Below are 19,709 nucleotides of genomic sequence, written 5' to 3'. Positions count from 1 at the left end.
TCATCAAATTTGATTCCAGCTTGCTTGGTGTATTTTAAAATACTTAAAACTATTTAAGGGCTATATCATTTAATCCTGATACAACTGTAGAACTCTAGGGTTACCTTTGTAATTTTTCCACCACTGAAATTTGCAAACCGCTTCAGAGACAAGGTGAGGACATTTGAAGCACGATGTATTGTGAACCGCTTCGATGCAGGAACCATTTTTTTACACCTAAAAACATGCAGAGGACAATTTGTTCAGCTCCACGGGCTGTTTCTTTTTGTTTTGCATTTAGCTAGTTTCCTTAAGCTGAAACTACTGCCTGCCAAATTGGAATTAGATTAAACCTCTTGAACCTGTCGCCCTCCAGATGGGCTGGGCTACAGCGTCCAGCACTCCCCAGTTAAATCTGAAGTAGGCCTAGACTGTCTTATATACATTGTGCTGATTCAAAATAGCTGGTCTGATGAAGTTAGCTCTTACAGGCAAATGAAAACGCCAAATTTCAAAGGTCTTGGCTCATCATGGTTCTGTCCTGTGCCTGTAGTACCATAGCCCCAGTCTCTGGAACTCTTGACCAGAACTCTTTGGGTTTCTGGCACCTACTGAAAACATAACTTTCCCAGCAGGCATTGCCAGGAAATAAATTTTCAGTGAAATATAATACAGCAAATGTGACTTTATCTTGCAATTCCATATTAAATGAAAGCCAACCCCTTTTGAGAATTTTGCAAGATACCCAAGGCCAATCAATAGAGACGCATTAATTTCCCTCTTACTTGCTACATTTATAAGCATTTTCACCATCCAACTGTTCGGGTTTGACAAACTGCTCCAGAGCTTTATTAACACTTTGAGCTGACTAAAAAAAGAAAGAAAAACTGAAGTGAGTTTCACAAGCAAGTGAGCAAATAAAGACAATAAAGACATAAATAAAGACCAGAGAGGTCCGCCTGGTGCCATCACTATATGTTTTTTGGCACCAGGTCAAAACCTTTTATTTAATCAATATTTTAATATGTTTTAATGGAAATTGGATGTTATTGTTTGTATTTTATTAATTGCAGCCAGCGTGGAATAGTCAATTTATCTATTTTATTCTGATTTATGTTGTAAGCCATCCAGAGACGCAAGTAATGGACGGCATACAAATTTTATAAATAAATAAATATTCACACTAAATATGTATGGCAGAATTACCACAGTGCATTGCACAAGAAGACCTCCCCTAGTTCCAACTTCCAAAAGCTCTGAGTGGATTAATCAGGAATCCTAAACAATTCCTACCATCATCTCCCACCGAACCACAAGCATTAGGATAAAATTTCCATGGTTTTAAAGGACGCTTTGGGAAGGATGCAACAGTACCTACGAGTTTCCACGACCAACACTGTCCTAGTGAAGACCAGTGCTTGTGCAATGTCGGTGGCGCTAGGGCATGAGCCTCACTGAATCTTCCTTGTTACATCTGGGCCCCAGAATGCACGCTACAGGGTGAAAGCACCTCCACTGAATGCAAAATTAAGGGGGTGCTCCTTCGGAAAAATCAGCGCTCCAGCTCCAACCTTGAAACAGAGGTCAGTGCTGGGGCGCCAAGTTCCCAGCATCCTCCCTCTGACCTCATGGTTGGCACGGTTGTTTCTGGGCCAGCTGGGTCTCCAAAGTGGCAAGTGCAACAGGAGAGGGGAAGGCTAGGAGAAGCAAGGCTTGGCCAGGATATGAGAAACCCCAGTGGGGGTCTCAGCCCTTGCTCTTGCCGGCAGGGGGAGCTGCTCAGAAGGCTGACAAGTGCTTCGAGGGCAAGGGAAGGGTTGAGATCATCCCAGCCTCTGCACTACATCCACCTTCTACTGGATACCCATAATCCTCTGAGGGTAGAGGTTACAGCCAGCCACACTGGATGGCATCCTAATTTTACCGAACCCCTTGCTATCGGCATAGGTGGATTTGCACAAATTCATGCAGGACTATCAATCACCGTGATTATGATGAAAATGGCATAGAAGTATTCAAGTTTTTGCTAGTTGTGATCTCAATGAAGCATTATATACAAACTCCCCCCCTCCCAGAATAATTACGTTGCTGTAGGTTTAGATATCACTTTGCACATATTTAGATACCTTTATCTCCAGCGTGACATCCAGATACGGATCAAAAGTATCTGAAACTCCTTTGCAGTTCATGCATTTTACTGAAATAAAATTTTAAAAACCTTTAGCTTAATATCAGAGCTAGGATTCACAGCACTCTAACAAATGTTAAAAATATTCCAAGAGGACAAGCCTTCAGCAGTGTACCTCTAGATCTTAGGTATCCTCCGAATATTTGATGAATGAATGTAGTGGCTTGGGTATGTCTGTCCAATCTGAAAGTAAGTGACAGAAGCAAATGAACTGCCTAGAAGTTAGAACACACTTCAGTTTCCATAGAAGAAAGCTGATTCCAGCGGCGAAAGGGCATTGCCCTGCCTGCAACTTACTTGTTGCCACCGTTCAGACATGCTTTCTGCATAGCATCAACAGTGTACCGTAGGAATTCATGTGCATCTTCCTGGTTCCCAAAACGGAAATGTTTTGCTATCCCTAATGGGTAAAGAAGATGGTGACATTCACAATATGTTCACTTACACACAGAGAGACTGATAACAAAATGTAGATCACGCCTGCAGAAATTATAGCTCTCTGAAGGCAGACCGCAAGCCACGTATGGCGAACCAACAGAGAGCGCTGCGTATCTCCCCTTATGCTCTCTGCCTGGGACGGCAAGACTGGGATAGCTGATAGATGGCAAGACGCAGCCGGTGCGCCGCATTTGGCCTGGTGGTCTCTGGGTTGCCTGGGCTAATGCATGTGCCACATGCTTCCATCCAAGCAGAATAAAGCTTACGTCTAAGGTCATTTATGACAGGCATTGGCTTGATGACGTTGCCGGAGTTCGAAAGGGCCTGGGTGATGTGGCCTTGCATGGTGCACATCATGCAGAATCCTTGCTCGTGACCTGGACAGAAAAGACCAAAAAAACAAAGCGTGCGCCAAGTTATAAAACACACACGTGGCCCAAAAGAAAAAGGGGTCTTTCCTACGACCCTATCAAGTCACCGAAGGTGCAACCCTGTACATGTTTAGATGGCAAAAAAAATCCTACAACTGCCAGAAACTTCTAGGAGTTGTAGCCTGTTTCCCTGTTTAAATATGCATCGGACTGCACTGTTATATAAGTAAGTGTGCATTAAGCAGACGTCACTGCAATTCCCTGAAGGGCTGCATCATTTTATGGCTGTGCCACTCTTCCAAGCACACTCTTTTAGTAATGCACATTTTTGGCACAGAAAAACAAACGACGTGTGTGAAAAGGAGGCTGTCAGGTACTTTCCTGATGCCAAGGATACCGTGCAGCACCAGATCACTAATATAGAAAATATTTAAGAGTCTGCTTGCCATTCACTGTTTTCACCGTTTTAGACAAGCGTGACATGTTAAAATATACTCACAAGTTTTGGAGTGTTCATGGGAAAGCATGTAGTTGGCAAGAGGAGGGGTGTAGGTCAGACACTGCAAAGCCGAGTTCAGGAAGCATGTGTTGCCAAGATTTTGGAGACCAGCTCCAACTCTGTGCATTTTTTGCCATTTTAAGCATATCTTTTCTGCCGGGAAGAGAACCTTCTGGGGTGCCGCAATACCATCACCAGTAGATGCTGAAAATGAAAGGTGTGTTGAACTTACAGAAATAATTAATACTGTCACAAAGTAATTACTTAAGGACTTTATTTAAGACCCATAACAAGGCTCATGTTGTATCATAACATGCCAGTACTTTTCAAATTGGGTAAACTAGATGCCTTTGCAACTCTAGCAGGAAAGGGGCCTAATCTTTAAATAATAAATAAAGTTAATAAAAAGGGGAAGATGAGTGGGGGTTGCAGTGGTCTGTTGCAGCAAAAAGTAGAGGAATCTGGTGGCATCTTAAAGTAGTAACATTTATTGTGGCATAAGCTTTTATAAGCTAAAGTTTGTTTCACCAATTCTCCCCATGAAGTAAATGCTCTGTTAACCTTTTTGGTGCTACAGTTGTTAACTAGGATTAACAATGCAATCTTAGTTACTCAGTGGAATGTTTTATTTTATTGACAGATTCGATCCACACAAACGTGCATATAATAGATGGGGAGAGTGATTTCCAAGGGGAAAAGACCTATTTCCCTCCTTTTTTTTTTCTTAGAGGAAACCTGCATATGTGTCAGTAACCATCAGCTTAGAAAAGATATTCTTTTCCTCTTTCTCACAGAAGCCTCCAGAGACTGTGCAGTTTTTTTTAATGAAAACTAAAAAATAATGTTAACAAGTATAAAACTCTCCTGCCTCATTCACTGGAAAGAATCTTTTTTGGTCAGTGACTTTACATTTTAATGGAAGAGCAGTGCAAGCCCATGCATGTCTACACAGAAGTAAGTGCTGCTGAGTCCAGAGGGGCTTACTTGCAGGTAAGTGGGTACAGTCCCACTGGCAACTGTACATTATTTGCAGCTAGACACAGATCTGTGGCGCAGGGACTACCAGTACGGAACTCAGCACTGCACTTTGGCAATACCTAGAACTGGAATCAGTTTTAGAAATCAAGGCTGCACATAACGCACATGCTTGCACTATTCAGGCACATGCAGAGTTCAGTTTAGACAAACTTCATCTTGCTCAATTCCTGCTAAAATCAATGTAATTAGAGAGGGCACAACTGCTTTGTCCTGCTGCTCCTGAAAGGCTTTTGGCATGACTTTCTCTGGATCAAGGCCACATGATGTACGCATGTTAAAATGAAGATCACGAATTTGAGATGTGAGAGGCATGTATGATGCCAGGTCACAGCGAACTCAACCAATTCATGGCCGCTGGCTCTAGAGCTCTGGAATCTGCACCTCTTCCAAATTCTACAACATGGTCAGCAAGCAACCCATTTTAATGCTTCTTGCTTTTTACCCCCACCCCGCCCACATTACTTTCTAGAAGACTGGAATTGTTAGGAAGGGCAGAAGTTTTCCTGCAGATTGAAATGGGGCCAGTTATGCCATTGCGAGGGATGGGACAGGATGACATTCTTCACAAGAGCATTCCCCAGGAAAAATTGGAGGCTACTTCTCTGCCACCAAACAACGGAACAAGTTTAAAAGGGGTCCCACATTTGACATCAGTACTGACCAAATTGGGCCTGATCCACCCATCACTTTCATGAATTCTGGCCCCACAGTCATTTAGCCTGCAAGTGTATTCACAGTTACTTGGGTGCAAATTCTATTGAACTCAGTAGGACTAACTGCTGCATAGACGTGTATAAGGACTGAGTGTTAATGCATTCCACAGCAGTCTCTTTTTGCTTTTGAACTAAGAAAAGGATTCATTACTCATCAATGAGAATAACTCCTGTACACAGCCACATATCAACAACAAATCTGGGTGTGTTTTCTCTTTTTTAAAAAACCATGGCCTTGCTTACATATATCTTTCTGAACAGAGGACTTCGATTTATCAGGTACAGATGAGTTGGAGTACACTGCAGCTCCTGGCACTGGTCCCAAAGAGATTTTGTGTTTTGGAGCTTCTAAAGAAGAAGACACAGCACCCCATCCTCCTGAGCCTGCGTCCATATCTCCGGAAGCTGGCGCCACGGAGCTGAAAGGCTGCTTCTCAGAAGCCGAAGGCTTTGAGGACTCAGACGTCTTGTCAACTATGGTCATTGTTCATCTCTGAAAAATAAGACAGGAAATCATCTTTTTGATGCACGGAAAAAGAGGCAGAGGTAGCAATTCACTTTCAAGGTAAAGCAACACAAAGCCGCCTTTTTCCTATCCAAGGGAAACTCAGCTAGAGGATCATGAGCTTCTCAAAGAAATGTGCCATGGGTAACATTCCATGGTTCTCAACAACCTTGGCTGGAGCATCGCCTCTAAGCAGTTTCCAAACAGCAGCAACATCCTTTTCTAAAAAAAGAGAAAAAAATCAGCGAAACTTTGTAAAAAATACTGCTTAAGGCTCAATAACGGCAACAGTGAAACCTGGTTCCCAATAGCATCGAACAATTACAGGGCTGTGAATTTAGTTTCTACAACAACTAGGCTCTTTTTGGAATTATATTCTCACTTCAATGGAAAAATGTACAATTTCACATATCCAAAAGGCAAATGAGAAATATGAGGAGAATGCAGCTAGACAATCCAAGCACAGTCAAAAGAAATCAATAAAAATATTACTTCAGAAATTAATGGTAATGGTAGTTGTCCTTAAATAGGGTATATAAATCTGAACACACACTTTGGACAAGACTGATGCTTTTGGAAAGTGCTTTTAGGGATCTGTTATGTAATTTGGAAAGAAGCAATGTTTGGGGTCTGAAGGAGATCCATGGAAAGAAGAGCACCTTCTTTCACCGTCAGCGTCCAAGCTCACTTATATCACGTGTCTTTTACATGGATCAAATTCCCAGAGAATGAAGACTCTGCACACCACTGATAAATAGCTAAAGTTTTAATGATATCACTTCTCTTTTTAATAAAGCTGGTGATTTGAATAACTTTCCCCCCACAGTTACTTTCTCCTTTCTTCCTCTGTCTTGCAAACTGATCTACTGGATTAGGAGAACATCACACATGAGTTTCCAACAAAATAAAATAAAATGCAAAACACCACAACACAAAACACAAAACAACACAAAACCCAAACCAAACCTTTAGGCTGGCCATCTTAAAGGGCAATGTGCTTGTAAAATGATTTCAACTTATTTTTCTTTAGCCTATCAATAAATTCTAATAATGTAAGGCTGCTGACTGAATTTAACACATTTTGGTTTTGTCAGCCACAGTTCAGGGCAAAACTTTGGTTCTTTCTCCTATAGATACATACCTCTTCCCCTTCCCTGACCACCCTCCTGGAATTACTGACTCTCATTTTATTTTTTTCAATTAAAATCTTGCACAATTACATTCCTATCCCCTTCTTTTAATCCATTTGAGATGGAGTCCTATGCTTGTTTAGACAAAAAAAGTTTTACAAATCCCAGCATTCCCCACTCAGCATGGGATCAAGAACCTTGAGACCATACAGAGAAGCAGCTGGCCTTACCCGCCCCTAAAGAAAAGTAGCCAATGAAATTAGTAGGGCATCTGCAATAAAGCAAAACATTCAGACTGCTTTGGCCTATCCACTGCTCAGCGCACCCCCCAGGATGCTTTGCTCTGTCCTTCTCCAACCATAGCAACGTGCTGCATGTGCCAACTTGAGAAAGCAGTGTTGCTCTGCAGCATCTGCCACATGCATGGTTCTCGTGGCTCCTTCCTGAGTTTATGCCAAACAGCTGCCATAGCTGCTTCCCCTGCAGAACATGGATTCTGCAAATGTATGTTTGTCTCACTAACCTTTTAGGATTCTTTGAGAGTGGAAATGAGCACGAGAAGGGGGTAAACCAATACACAGCACTCCTGGGGTATGCAAAAAGCTTTAGACAAAATTCCCCTCTCGAAAGTTTCCTTTGCCCACTTAGAAGTCAAGGTGTAAGAAATGACGTCCTCTCATGAGTCAATAGCTGTCTAAAGAACAGAATCGGAGAGGAGAAACAAACGGTAAATAATCACAATGAAGGGAAACAAAAAGGGGCCCCCCCTTGGGGATCTGTACTGAGCATGAAGCTGTTTACCATTTTCATAAATGATCTGGAATTAGGGATGAATGGCAAGGTGGCCAAGTCTGCTGATGACACCAAATTCTTTAGGGGAGTTAAAACAAAAATGAATCCTGAAGAGTCCCAAAAGAGTGAATAGACATCAAGATAGCAGATGCAGTTCAATGTAAAGAAGTATATGCACACCGAGGCAAAACATCCCAACTTCACATAGATACTGACGAGTTCTGGGCTAGTGACGACCGTAGCGTACAGCTCAATGAAAATGTTGGTCTGTGAAAGGCAACTTCTGAGACAAGAAATAGCATAGGAACAGGATGAAATAAATACATAATAAATAAATAAATAAGGCAAACTCCATGCTCAGCATAATTAGGAAAGGAATCAAAAAATAAACCTCATAATGCCTTTAGAGAAATCTTGAAATCCCATGTATAGTTCTGGTTGCTGCAACTAAAGAAGGATATTGTGTGGTTGAAGAAAGATGCAAAAAATGGCAACCAAAATGATCCCAGGGCTGAAGGGAACTCCCTTTTCCGGAAAGATTGCAGTGTCTAGGACTGCTTAATTTAGAAAAGTATGGAGAAAGTTAATAGGGAGGCATTTCTCTCTTTCTCAGGATACATTAGAGGCAGTACACCTATATACACACTCATGAACATGAGTGAAATAGTGGCTTTACATCTGGGTTTCTCACAAGAAGCTGGTTGGCCACTGTGTGAAGAGAACTGTGGATTCGATGGACCCCTGGCCTGATCCACCTTGGCTGTTCTTATGGTCACAGTGGCTGCTACCACTCTCTTTTCCGGCTTAAAGGATGAAAAAGTGGGAGCGCATTCACAGTTGTAATAGTGCTGCTGCACAGGGAAATGCAACACTACTGTCGATGCACAGGTGGCTCCGCCTTTCCATCATAAACACTAGCTGGCCCATTAAGGCTATGTATATAACGCACCCATCATGGTACTGTATTTGCTGAGACTGGGGGACCAACAGCTGGATGAAGAGGAAGCTACTGGTGTGTGTAGCCTGCAATTCAACTTCTGTCATAGGCAACTGCTTCTTGCACCAAGAGAATGAAAAACTTCAAAGCTGGACTATGGGCAGTATTATATTAATGAAATGAGTAACTTCGCAATATCTCGCCAAGGCGAGTTGGATCGAACTGGAGTAGGAGAACATCCAGCGGGCAGAAAGATCCTAAGCCAGTGCCAGGAATCGCCACAGGGTTTACCGTAGAACAGCCTTCCCCACCCTCTGCTTGTCAGTTTAGGGGGTTACGACGACTCCTAGCATTCCTGAACATGTGTCACACTCACTGGGATGAGTGGGAAAGGAAGTCCAAACTTTACGGAAGGCACAAATTTGAAGAAGACTGCTGTAGTAACCCTGTAATTAAAACTGCAGCATCACTAAATGCCGAATCAACAAGCATATCCACGGTCAGATCAGCACAAAGCCCAGAGCATAACTTGACTGTAACAAGGAACTGATAAATACTGGACAGGTTTCACAAATTAGAGGTTAAATCAAGTAAAGTTAACGGCTTTCATTGTTCTCTAAAACCACAAATTCTCAGCAGTCTTTATTAAATCAAGTTTCCTTTTAGAATTATAGGGCTCAAATTACCAAAATTGCCCAATAGTGTAACAAAATCACGCCACATTTCTGTGCCAACACTAAACATGCTCAATTATTTACTCATTTCCTGTGTGCGCTTGTTTCCTCTTAATCTGAATAGCAATGAAAGCAGAGTACATCTTAAATATAATTCTTTCCCATTAACTAGGAAAAGGCACAAAGGCATAAAAAGGAGGAGGCCAAACACAAAGTCAAGAAGCCCTCATTATACAAGGAAGTTAATTATACAATTGCTGGGCAGCAGTTCACTTAGAAGTCATCTAACAGATTTGTTTATAGAAGAAAAGACGCAATGAATACAGAAGCCAAAATACATTTAGACAACAGTAAACTACAGCCTTCGAAACATGGTCCTGGAGGAGAGCTTTTGAATACCCTGGACCAATGGAAAGACAAACAAGTAGGTCCTCCATCAAATCAGACTGAGGCTTTCCCTAGAAGCAAAAAAGGACAAACTGAGGCTGTCATACTTCAGACATATCATGAGATGACAAGGCTCACTGGAGAAGACAATCATGCTAGGGAAAGTCAAAGGAAGACGACGAAAGGGAAGAACAGATGGATTGAATCCATAAGGGAAGCCACAGCCTTGAATTTGGAAAGGCTGAATAGGGCTGTCATGGACAGGAAAGTTTGGAAGGCTTTCATTCACAGCACTGCCATAAGTCAAAGACGACCTGACGACATATGACAATGACCTGCAGCCTAAGTACATCACTGCAGAGGTGCCTACAGCAAATCCAGTCATAAAAGACAGCTCTGAACTGTGGACTGCTCAGATAAAATTACCTACTAACAAAATGCAGCTGCAAACCCAAACCAAGAGAAGGCTCACTGAATGGGCCTGACCCCAACCCCAACCCCTCCCCTCCTCTATAAAATATGGGTGCCTCACCACCACTTGTGAAAAGTGACAACTTAAGAGCATGGAAAAAACCCTATAGCGCTTTATCTGTATTTCAGTATTTACATAAACACTATTTTCAGAAAGAAATGGCTATTAAACGTACTACTGACTAGAAGAGTCAACATTTATTATTACACCACAGTAAATGGAATGTGGTTCAAAACCGTCTATCCAGTACTTCCGTCACGTAGCTTCCACATCTTTGGTAGGGTGCCCTGTAAAACTTACACAAGTCCAATCAAATGAGTGATTGCTATGTTACCCTATCTGGCTGGAATCCTATATATATTTACCTGGAAGTAGGCCTCCCTAAATGCAGGGCCACATTTGCATGTCATTCTAAGCCATCCCGCGAATGAGCTATGCAGTGTGTGTTCTTTGCAATACAATCCCAGGTAACAGACAATTGGGTTCATTGTGGCTTTTTCTCCCCCAGTTCTTCAGCATGTATTCTAGTGTCCTTCGTGGTAGAAATCATCTTGTCTCCCCTTTCCCATTCCACTTGCTACCCTTTCTGGTCACTGCTGTTTTATATTTTAATTTTTCTGGGGCCTCAGACCTCTGCAATTGTGTTTGGAAAATGTTTTACGTGCGGTTTTTCCTACCTGAATATTTATGGCTGTCCTTTATGTGTATGCTTGTTTGGCCAATTGTTTTGTATGTTTCAGCTTATCAAAGTTGCTGAGCAGAATAGGTAACAAACAACAACAGACACATCCAGGCAAATTTTCAAACAGTTGCCTACAACCAATTGGAAAGCATGTGTGTGTGTGTGTGGGGGGGGGCAGTTATAAAAGAAGGTACAGTAAAGGGGAGGGAGGGAGGGAACATTATTTCCCATTTTGCAATGTAATCCTCAAGATTTTAAATGTCAATCTGATACTTCCCAGTGTCCTCTACCATCTCAACATCAGCATACATCACAGATAGGCAACCTGATTCTCTTCAGAAGTTTTAGGCTGCTCCTCCCATAATCCCAACCTGCATGGTCAGGGATTATGGGAGTTGAAGTTCAAACAGCAAGAGGGCAACTGGTTGCTTATTCCTGATAACATGCTTCTTCCTCCTTCCACCCCTAATTTTCTCCACACAACTCTGAGGTCAGCTAAAATGAGAGAGGGTGAGTAGCACAAGATTAATTTCACAGCCCACGTCATGTATGAACCTAGATCTCTCCAATCCTACACCAACACTCTTGCCCACCCTTCCCTAACCTGGTGCCCTGCTGATGCTTTGAACTGTAATTGCCAGTACCCCCAGCCAGAAAGGCCAATGTTCAGGAATGCTCTCAACTTGATGGAGCCAAGAAAAGGTTTGTGGGTAGGAATCAACAAGGCTTTTTAGTTGCTTTTACTTCTTCTGCTTACCTTACACGTTTAACTCTAGTTCGCCTGCCTCTTTCCACCGAGCCTTTTATATTTAATTAGGACCTCTGCACAAAGGACACATTTAGGAAAAAGTATGTATATCACATGAGCACCACTGTGCATAACATACAAGGGGCCCATTCACACAGGTTAGGGCAGACTATGGGTTGAGGGGCCTTTAATTCTCCAGTAAGACACGCAAGTTCAGTTTCAAATGATACAGTAAGCTGTGGCTGGGGGTCAACTGTGAAACAATGCCTGGCACGCACCACCAATCACAAGACTCGGTGACTTATTCTCATTCTGTAAGCTGGGTCTATGACTGGGTTCACACAGCACGACAACCCATAGTTCAGGCTGAATTTGGATTAACTGCGGGTTGCCACTGAACTGCAGCTGCTGCATTGTGTGGACCCAGCCATACTAATGATTTGATAAATTTGTGAAACCCACAAAAAACATGGATTCCCTTTGTGGGTTGTTTATGATGAGAAAGCCATGGTTTATTAGGGCAGTGGGTCCACACAACAAAACTACCCACGTTTCAATGAGAAACCGCATTGAAAGCATACTTCACCTTGAATGTGGAGTGTTGGATGGACCCAGCTAATGTGTTTTTCCAAGCCCTCTCCATTATGTGTACATGAGGCAGATGGACATGCATATGCTTAATGTTCATAGCACACATACCTTTGCCTACATGGGAGCCAGGGAAATTGCCAATGTATGAGCTATAGTTGAAACTGGAGCCCAACAAAGGTTTTTTGGTGAAACGTCAGGGAACTTCATCACTGCTATTAAGTAAAATGTACTTCAGAAACACCCCAAATTAAAGCAGCATACTGATCTACAGAAATCTGATCTGTCCTTAAATAGTCATACAAATCAAGAAATACTGGAAGCAAAACTGACCAATTTTTAAAAATGTAGGGAGCAACCAATGTGCCTTTTAAAGCCATTCAATAAATCTCTCAGGCAGTTACAAGACACCATGGCTTCACATTTACTTCCCATTAATACAATACCGGCACAGACTGCAGAGATACAAAGGGGACGTTATCTTTATTATTTCAGGCAAAAGGATAAATGAGTCAAGTTCATCTCTGAGCCATTTAGCAACATGCTACTGCCCAAATTTTCAGTCTCTTTAAAGAAACTCTGCGCTGAACTTGCAAAAATGCCCCTTACCATAAAAGCAAATACCTTGATTGGAAACATCAGGGCTCCCATTAAAAACCTAGAATTATTTTAGAGACACTGATGTTTAAATACATGAACTTCAAGAAATTGGCCTTCACCTCCACTTCAGTCTTACTTTAAAAATCTCTTTCTGCACAGACTTCCTTCCTTGCCTTGGCCACTTTGTTCCAAACCAATTTATTCTGCAAACTTTAGCTTCCCCACATAATTCCCCTCACAGATTGCTAGCTGTGTGCTTGAATCCTTTCATTTAATCTCACTATGGTTTTTAACAACAACCAGTCCTCTTCACATATTCCATTCCACCAAAGAGGAGCAATTTACTTGCAAAGGAAGCATTGTGTGTTTAAAGAGTGCCTTTAAGACATGTTTGTATTCATAATGTAATACATACAAAGCAGTATTTACCATAGAAGACCCCAATGTTTCCAGCCACACAGCCCATAAAACAGCTTTAGAGCAGCCTTTGAGGTTATTTATTAATTAAATTTGTATAAAAGCCACCTGTTAGCATAATGCTGTCTGGTCGAGGGCATGGTGGTGAGTCGGCACACACAAAAAGCATAATATCTGTAAAAGGCCTGTCTCCCATTACTACTAGAAAGTAATATTATTGAAGGCAGAAGCATTTGATACATTCTTCCCTGGGGAGTGTGAAACATGTGAGGGATGGAAGAAGCATATTGATAGCTCTTTCCACAACTCTGCTACTCAGGAATCCATTGTGTTGGTGCTATGATATCATTCATGCCAACGACAGAGCAACGTGGCCTGGATGTCAACAAGCCACACAACCGGTTTATTTACAAAAAAACTGTTCATGTGGGGCCCGAGATTCACCACTGTTGCCCAAGCCCAGCAACTGCTGCTGCAGCACGGCTGTCCCGATGGGAGTAAAAAATGGGTGAACAGAAGAGAAAAAGGTGGCTGCACAAACTCAGGGCTCAGAAGTAACAGAAAAGCTGGAAAAGCAGTGGCCTCTATTAATTCCCGTCCCCACCACATCAAGGACCGATTCCCAGACACAAGGGGAGGAAAGAGAAGGGACTGTAAAGGAATCACTCATTTGAGAGGCAGTGTCCATGGCAACCAAGCAAGGGAAGTAACATTGTAAGAGAATGACAAGAGACTTCCAAACCCACCCCCTTCCACAAGCAGAGGAGGGACATGTCAACATGGGCAACAGAAAGGAATGGTAAAAGTGAAGACAATCCTTACAGAAAGAGAGAGAGAGACAGAGAGGGAGGAGGAGGAGGAGGAGATGATCAGGCAAATGGGAAGAAGCTAGCACAGGCTGCTCACAAATAAAGCAACTGGGAGAGAAGCATATGTACACACGATGTGTGGGAACCAGTATATGATACTGCGTGGGGTGAAGATAAAGACGACGCACACGAAAACTGCAAATGTGCAGAAATGGGAGGGGGGTTAGAAGTCCTCTAGCAACTAGGGGAAGCAGGAGTAAATACACACAGTATCACGCAGGTACACATAACAGCAGTATATGTATACACACACTTCCCAGGCAAAACAAATGTATATGGTTGTGTATACTTGGCATATACACACGCAGCAAAAACAAACTTTACAGAAACGTGTGCATAACATCAGATGCAGCTACACATAACGATAAACACGTACATACATAATAGACACACTTTGAAAACCAACTTAAACTTGAATGTGGACATATAAAAGCAAAGATACTTAGTTAGCCACATTGATATATATATTTACAGATACGTTAATATTGGCGAGGAGGAAGTTCCGCGCGTGCACACACCAATCTGATGCCCAAACCATGGGAGTTCAGAAAAACGAAAGGAAACAAAAGGCTTGGAAAAATTTAAGCCTCCAACACACACAGGAAAAATCGCTTACAACAGACATTTTATATCACCAGCTCTTCCACCAAAAGAGATCTTGGGTGGGGGAGCGGTTGATGATCCACACCAAACTCTTTATCATGGGGCTGTGGGAAGGAGGAGATGAGAAAGAGAAAAAAAGAGAGAGAGAGAGAGAGAGAGAGTAGGAGGGCTAAAAGGCAAACACAGCCACATTAGCCATTAAGCAGGAAAAAATGCAAAAACCGTTATTAGTGGAATACCTTTTATTAGGCCAAGGCAAAGCGGCCTTTTTTAAAAAAAGCATGTGCAAGCTTCCGAGCTCTCCAGGTCTCTTCATCAGTGAAGGTATTACAAAAGGGCAGGCTGGGTGTGGGAGGGCGAGAGGGGGAGCAAGGAAGGCTGGGGAAGAGAGGAGAAAGCGGGGACGGGGGACGGGGCACGGAGGAACGGGGGGCGGTCTCCTCGGAAGACAAGGGGAGGGAGGCGGCGAGAGAGACGGAGACAAGGAGCCAACTGGCAGTGGGCGGGGCGGCTCCAGGACACGCATGGGCCTAGCGGGGCGGGCGGGAGAAAGAGCCGGGCGCGGCGGCGGCGGCGCCGGAGGAAGGGGGCGCTCCCGCCTACGCGGGGGGCGGGAATGGGCCGCGCCGAGCCGCGCAGGCCGGGAAGAGGAAGGGTCGAGGCCCGCGCCGGGCCGGGCCGGCCTAGCTCGGCCCCCTCCCCGCCGGCCTCCCTCCCTCCCATCCCCTCCCCCCACACGCCCGCCCCGCTTCAGGCTCTCCAGTTACCTGGGTCGGCGCTGCCGGGTCCCTTTTCGCCTCAGCCCGCCCGTTCCGCCTCCGCCTCCTGCCTTGCCCGTGTCGGGGAACAATGACGTCCCCGCTCCGCCCGGCCTCCTGCATCCGGGGCCCCGGCAGGCCGGCGCGGCTCTGGGTCACACGGGGACCAGCGCCGCCCTCCCTCCGACGGGGGCCGCCAGGGGGCGCTGCGGCCGGAGACGCCTCGTATCTATTGGAAGGCGAGAGGGGAGGAGTGGGGGGAGGACAGAAAAAGATACGCCGGCGGGGGCGGGGCGGGGGCACGGCGGAACTGCGGCCAGGCGCCGGCTCTCCTAGGGGCCGTGCACAAAGAGGGGAGAGCGCTGGAGGCGCAGGCGCCGTTGCCGCCGCCGCCATAAGGGGCCGTCGTCAAAGTGCCGCCCGCGCCCGCGCCGAACACAGCCGGCTCGTTCCTCAGGGCTGCTAGCAAGGCGAGGGGGTTCGGAAAGAGCTTCCTCCGTCGGGAGTAAGTCACGGTGCGTTCAGTACGGCTTACTCCCGGGTAACTGGTTAAGGCAGGGGACGGTGCACTGTGGCAATTATAATCTGGAAAGCACCAAATTGAAATGAGGGTAATTTTATTATTTCTTTCTTTTCTCTATTTCCCAATAGCTGAAGGTGTGTGGGCAGTTCCCAATAATTCACAACATTGCAGAAACGTTGAAAGAGCTAAAAAGAATTTCAGTGAAAAACTAGGTCTACTGATGATAGTTGGTATAAATGTTGTATCACATGCCATTAAATACGTGGGAACAGAGGGCATTTTTCATCCAGAGCTGAAAAGATGCCAGTGTTAGCACCAGGTAGGCCTCAGTGGGAAGATCATAATTGGAACCCCACCACTGAGAAGCTTTATCCTTTGGTGTGACCTTTTCAGCTTCCTCTAGAAGAGGCACTTGGAGGAAGGTCCTGAATGTCAGTCCCGGGTGGGTTCAAGTCAGAAGATGCACTTGGTCAGGTACTGCAATCCTGAGCTGTATATAAAGCAGGCCTTTGGTCTGATCTGTATTTTAAAATATATCAGATGTGTGTGGGATACAAAGCAGTACTCCATATTTTGGGACTTCCAGTAGTTTTGACTGTTGGTCATGCTTGCAAGTATTCCTGGGAACTCCAAAATATGTTGAGATCTAGCTTCTTTGCCCAGCTTTCCTCAACTTGGAGACCTCCAGCTCCTTTGGGCTGCAATTGCCACACTCCCAGAGTTGTCTATGTTGGCTGGTGCTGGTGAGAGCTGTAGCCCTGGCTTTATGCCGCAATACATATGTTGCTCATTTAAGGTGCCTCAAGATTATTTGCTATTTTATCCAGAAGCCTGGGGGTGGGGACCTCTGGGCCTTTAGATGTTGTCGGACTACAAGTACAATCATCCCTGTCTTTTGAGCACTGTGGCATTTTGATCGCCCTTACTAAAAGTATTGCCCAACTTAGATGTCAATTGACTTCAGTGTAGGGGCAGGGAAAAGTTACTCTCACATCAATAATATCTCACATACATCACCACAACTATACATCTTTTATACCATATTTTTTCAGTCCAAGTTTTTTAAACCTCCAGTTGCATGTGAAATCACAACCTTTGCAGGACTTTAATGAATTAACAAACTTAACTTCCAGTGATGATATTTAGGTTCTGCTTTCTTCTAACCTTTCACTAATCCAATATGTGAGTTTTAGAACAGCTCGGTTTCAGATCTATCACTTTGTACTGAATACAATTCAGTAAAGAAAGTGAAGAGATGGAAAATTCCTCCCCCTTGGTGGGACAAATAATTTTAGCTGCAAATATTACCCAGACTTTGAAGAAGTGATCTGTAGATTACTGTAAGGTCATCGAGAAGGTGGAGATGTACATGTTTGATAAAAGACACTTTGCTGAACCAGCTCTGTGGATGTCCCAAAATTCTACAACTACTCCACAAGTACCTCACTCAGAGGAATAAAAATGTAAAATTCTAAAACTGTAGAATGGCACCTTGCAGCTACAAGAAAATCAAGATCTTAGAGCACTTCCAACTGTCTAAAAATAGCGCCTAGCAGGTATGCCCTTTGAAAGCTAAAGGGGTTTGATGAGGAACAAAAAACTCCTCTACAGAGTCAAGGAACAGCATTTTGAACGAAAACATCAAGGTGAACAGGCGCACTAGAGAGATTTTTATAATAAATCATGAAAAGATACAAGCCATTAGCTGTAGTGTTCAGTTACTGGGACCTGCAAAAGATATCCCCTAATTAGTCACCTCTCACTTTGGTATCAGCGGTTTTCTTCAGTGGAATAGTTGGTAGACTCTCTGGGGCTTACAAAAATGGATGGCCCCATTAGCTTGGTACAGATGGCTGCTATGTAGAAGACTACTTGTCTTAGAATTGCTTAGAAACATGTACACATATCAGTGGCCATTTTTTCTTTGTTAGCTAAAGAATGAAGATCCAAAAACTCACCATTAAGGCATTCAGCCTATAATGTTCCTTACTAGGCACGGTTAGGATTGTGCATTGTGTATTAACAGTATGTACTATATATAGATATAAATTAACCAGAATAATTGATTTAAGGTGCAATGCTATGGCCTCCCAACATGGTTTTGGGGGCATAGAATTATTTGGGATTCCAATTGTTATTATTTGGAATTCCCCATCCCCTGGCAGCTGGTGCAGAAAGAACTGTACCAGTGGTGTCACTGAGATCAGAAACTAACCTTGGAGAGGGCTAAATGAGCATGTCCTGGGATTGATGGCTTATGCTATATGCAAATGGTGCCTCAGCCACCTTCACTCTCCCTCTGTGATAGTTGTTTTCAGCTGTTGAGATCAAATATCTAGAAGAAATGCATGCTGTGGGGCAGCGAAAATTGCTACCGCTGTGCCTTGTGCTTTATACTGCATGTACATAAGCCTCTGCATTCTAAGGCTAGGATGCATCAAGGGGTAGTCAGCATAGGATTGTGCCCTCCGCTGCTTTAGCAGACTTTTGGGGAATTTATTACCAGTATTTCTCAGTAAATTATGTTTAACTATTTTTCTCTTTAGTCGTTTTAATGTGCATGTTCCCATATGAATCAGAGACAAGGTAATTGCAAAATTCTATTGCCTTTTCTCCCCCATCTGGCTCGTGTTTTACAACTACTTCTACATTCCTAATACATATACCCAAACCTGCTTGCAGTTCCTGATCAAAGAAGAAATGCTCTGAGCAGATGCAGTTTCGCATTTTAAACTCACTTAAATGATAGCCTTATCATGACTACAAGAATAAAGTGGAGTTTGCTTCAGGTGACCTGCTGCCAAAGGGAACAAGCACCATTTTGGTGAAGAACAACATACATATTTTACAGAGCAATGGTGTAGACCCTGGACAGTATCTAAAGAGCCATGGAATTTGGGGGATTTTCAGATCGAAGATTGGAATGCAGCTCTATCCTCAGATCTAGGGATCCGTACTTAGCTAGCATCCTGCCCCGTTTCATAGCCTGTGCAGAAAGAACTATGCTTGCTGCTTCTCCAAAGTTGTGAGGGCAATCTTGGTAAACAGGTTTAGTGGGGGCTGGGGGGGGGGAGATCAGTAGTGCCAAGAAAGAACATATCCTGGTGGGGCCTCAGCCTTCTTCTCTCACTTCTTACGTATAGCAGTGAGTCAATGGTGGTGACGAGAAGGCAGAGCACTCAGGCCATGCTAGCTGCTTCCTCACTGTTTCTCTTTGCCTGTCAAACAGATAACAATGCTCTAAAAGAAAAATAGTTGGTAACAATGAAGGTGAGTGGGTGCCCCCACTGGAGAGGGGCATTGAGGATATCTTGCCTGCATCTCCAAAAATGCTTGAGTCAGCACTTAAAAGGATGTGGTGGCAGGCAGAGTCAACCCTAATAGTTTGGTCACACCAGATCCACACTGACCAGTTTGATCTCCCTGGCCAAAGGGGCCCAAGGCCTTGACCTTGAGCTTCAACTCGAAGGACATCACTGCTGGGGTGGTGTTCGGTATTGCAAAGAGAGGCTTGGGCCCACATGGGGGAAGAAAGAGAGTCAATGTGAGTCAGGTTAAGAGCACAGAAATAGGACTCAGGCGATCCGGGTTCAAGTCCCCGCTCAGCCATGGAGCCAACGGGGTCACTTTGGCCCAGTCACAGACTCTTGGCCCAACCTGCCTCACAGGGATGTTGTTGTGGGGATAAGCTTGAGAGCGGGAGAATGAGCAGGATATAAATTTAATAAATAAATGACAGTACATTTGCGGGTGTGCTCTCGGGTCACTATGTTTGTTTCAAGGCTCCTGTCTCCCAGG

The 19,709-nt window shown here is 44.0% G+C and overlaps 1 protein-coding gene across 6 annotated transcripts in view; it reads right to left on the bottom strand.

The window, feature by feature from the left end:
• The window catches only part of USP42 (ubiquitin specific peptidase 42), a 34,412-nt gene extending 18,886 nt beyond the window's left edge, over positions 1-15,526 (bottom strand). For 5 of the 6 annotated variants that reach the window (XR_006415079.1, XR_006415080.1, XM_044433809.1 and 2 more), the window contains exons 1-9: positions 15,398-15,526; positions 5,470-5,719; positions 3,476-3,679; positions 2,872-2,982; positions 2,465-2,567; positions 2,283-2,350; positions 2,106-2,176; positions 765-847; positions 105-216 (exon numbers count right to left, since the gene is read on the bottom strand). Coding sequence is in view for 3 of the 6 variants with exons in the window: in XM_044433809.1 (XP_044289744.1) it covers positions 105-216; positions 765-847; positions 2,106-2,176; positions 2,283-2,350; positions 2,465-2,567; positions 2,872-2,982; positions 3,476-3,679; positions 5,470-5,710 (993 nt within the window). In the remaining 3 variants the exon portion in view is untranslated. Of the gene's footprint in view, positions 1-104; positions 217-764; positions 848-2,105; positions 2,177-2,282; positions 2,351-2,464; positions 2,568-2,871; positions 2,983-3,475; positions 3,680-5,469; positions 5,720-14,869; positions 15,009-15,397 lie in introns of those variants that run through there. The other variant, XR_006415081.1, reaches the window with a different exon arrangement.
• Positions 15,527-19,709: the final 4,183 nt, after the last annotated feature.

Source organism: Varanus komodoensis, unplaced genomic scaffold (assembly GCF_004798865.1).
Source record: "Varanus komodoensis strain SLA01 unplaced genomic scaffold, ASM479886v1 scaffold26, whole genome shotgun sequence".
NCBI lineage: Eukaryota > Metazoa > Chordata > Lepidosauria > Squamata > Varanidae > Varanus > Varanus komodoensis.
The sequence above is the reverse complement of the archived record's forward strand: the minus strand, read 5'-3'. Positions and strand labels throughout refer to the sequence as shown.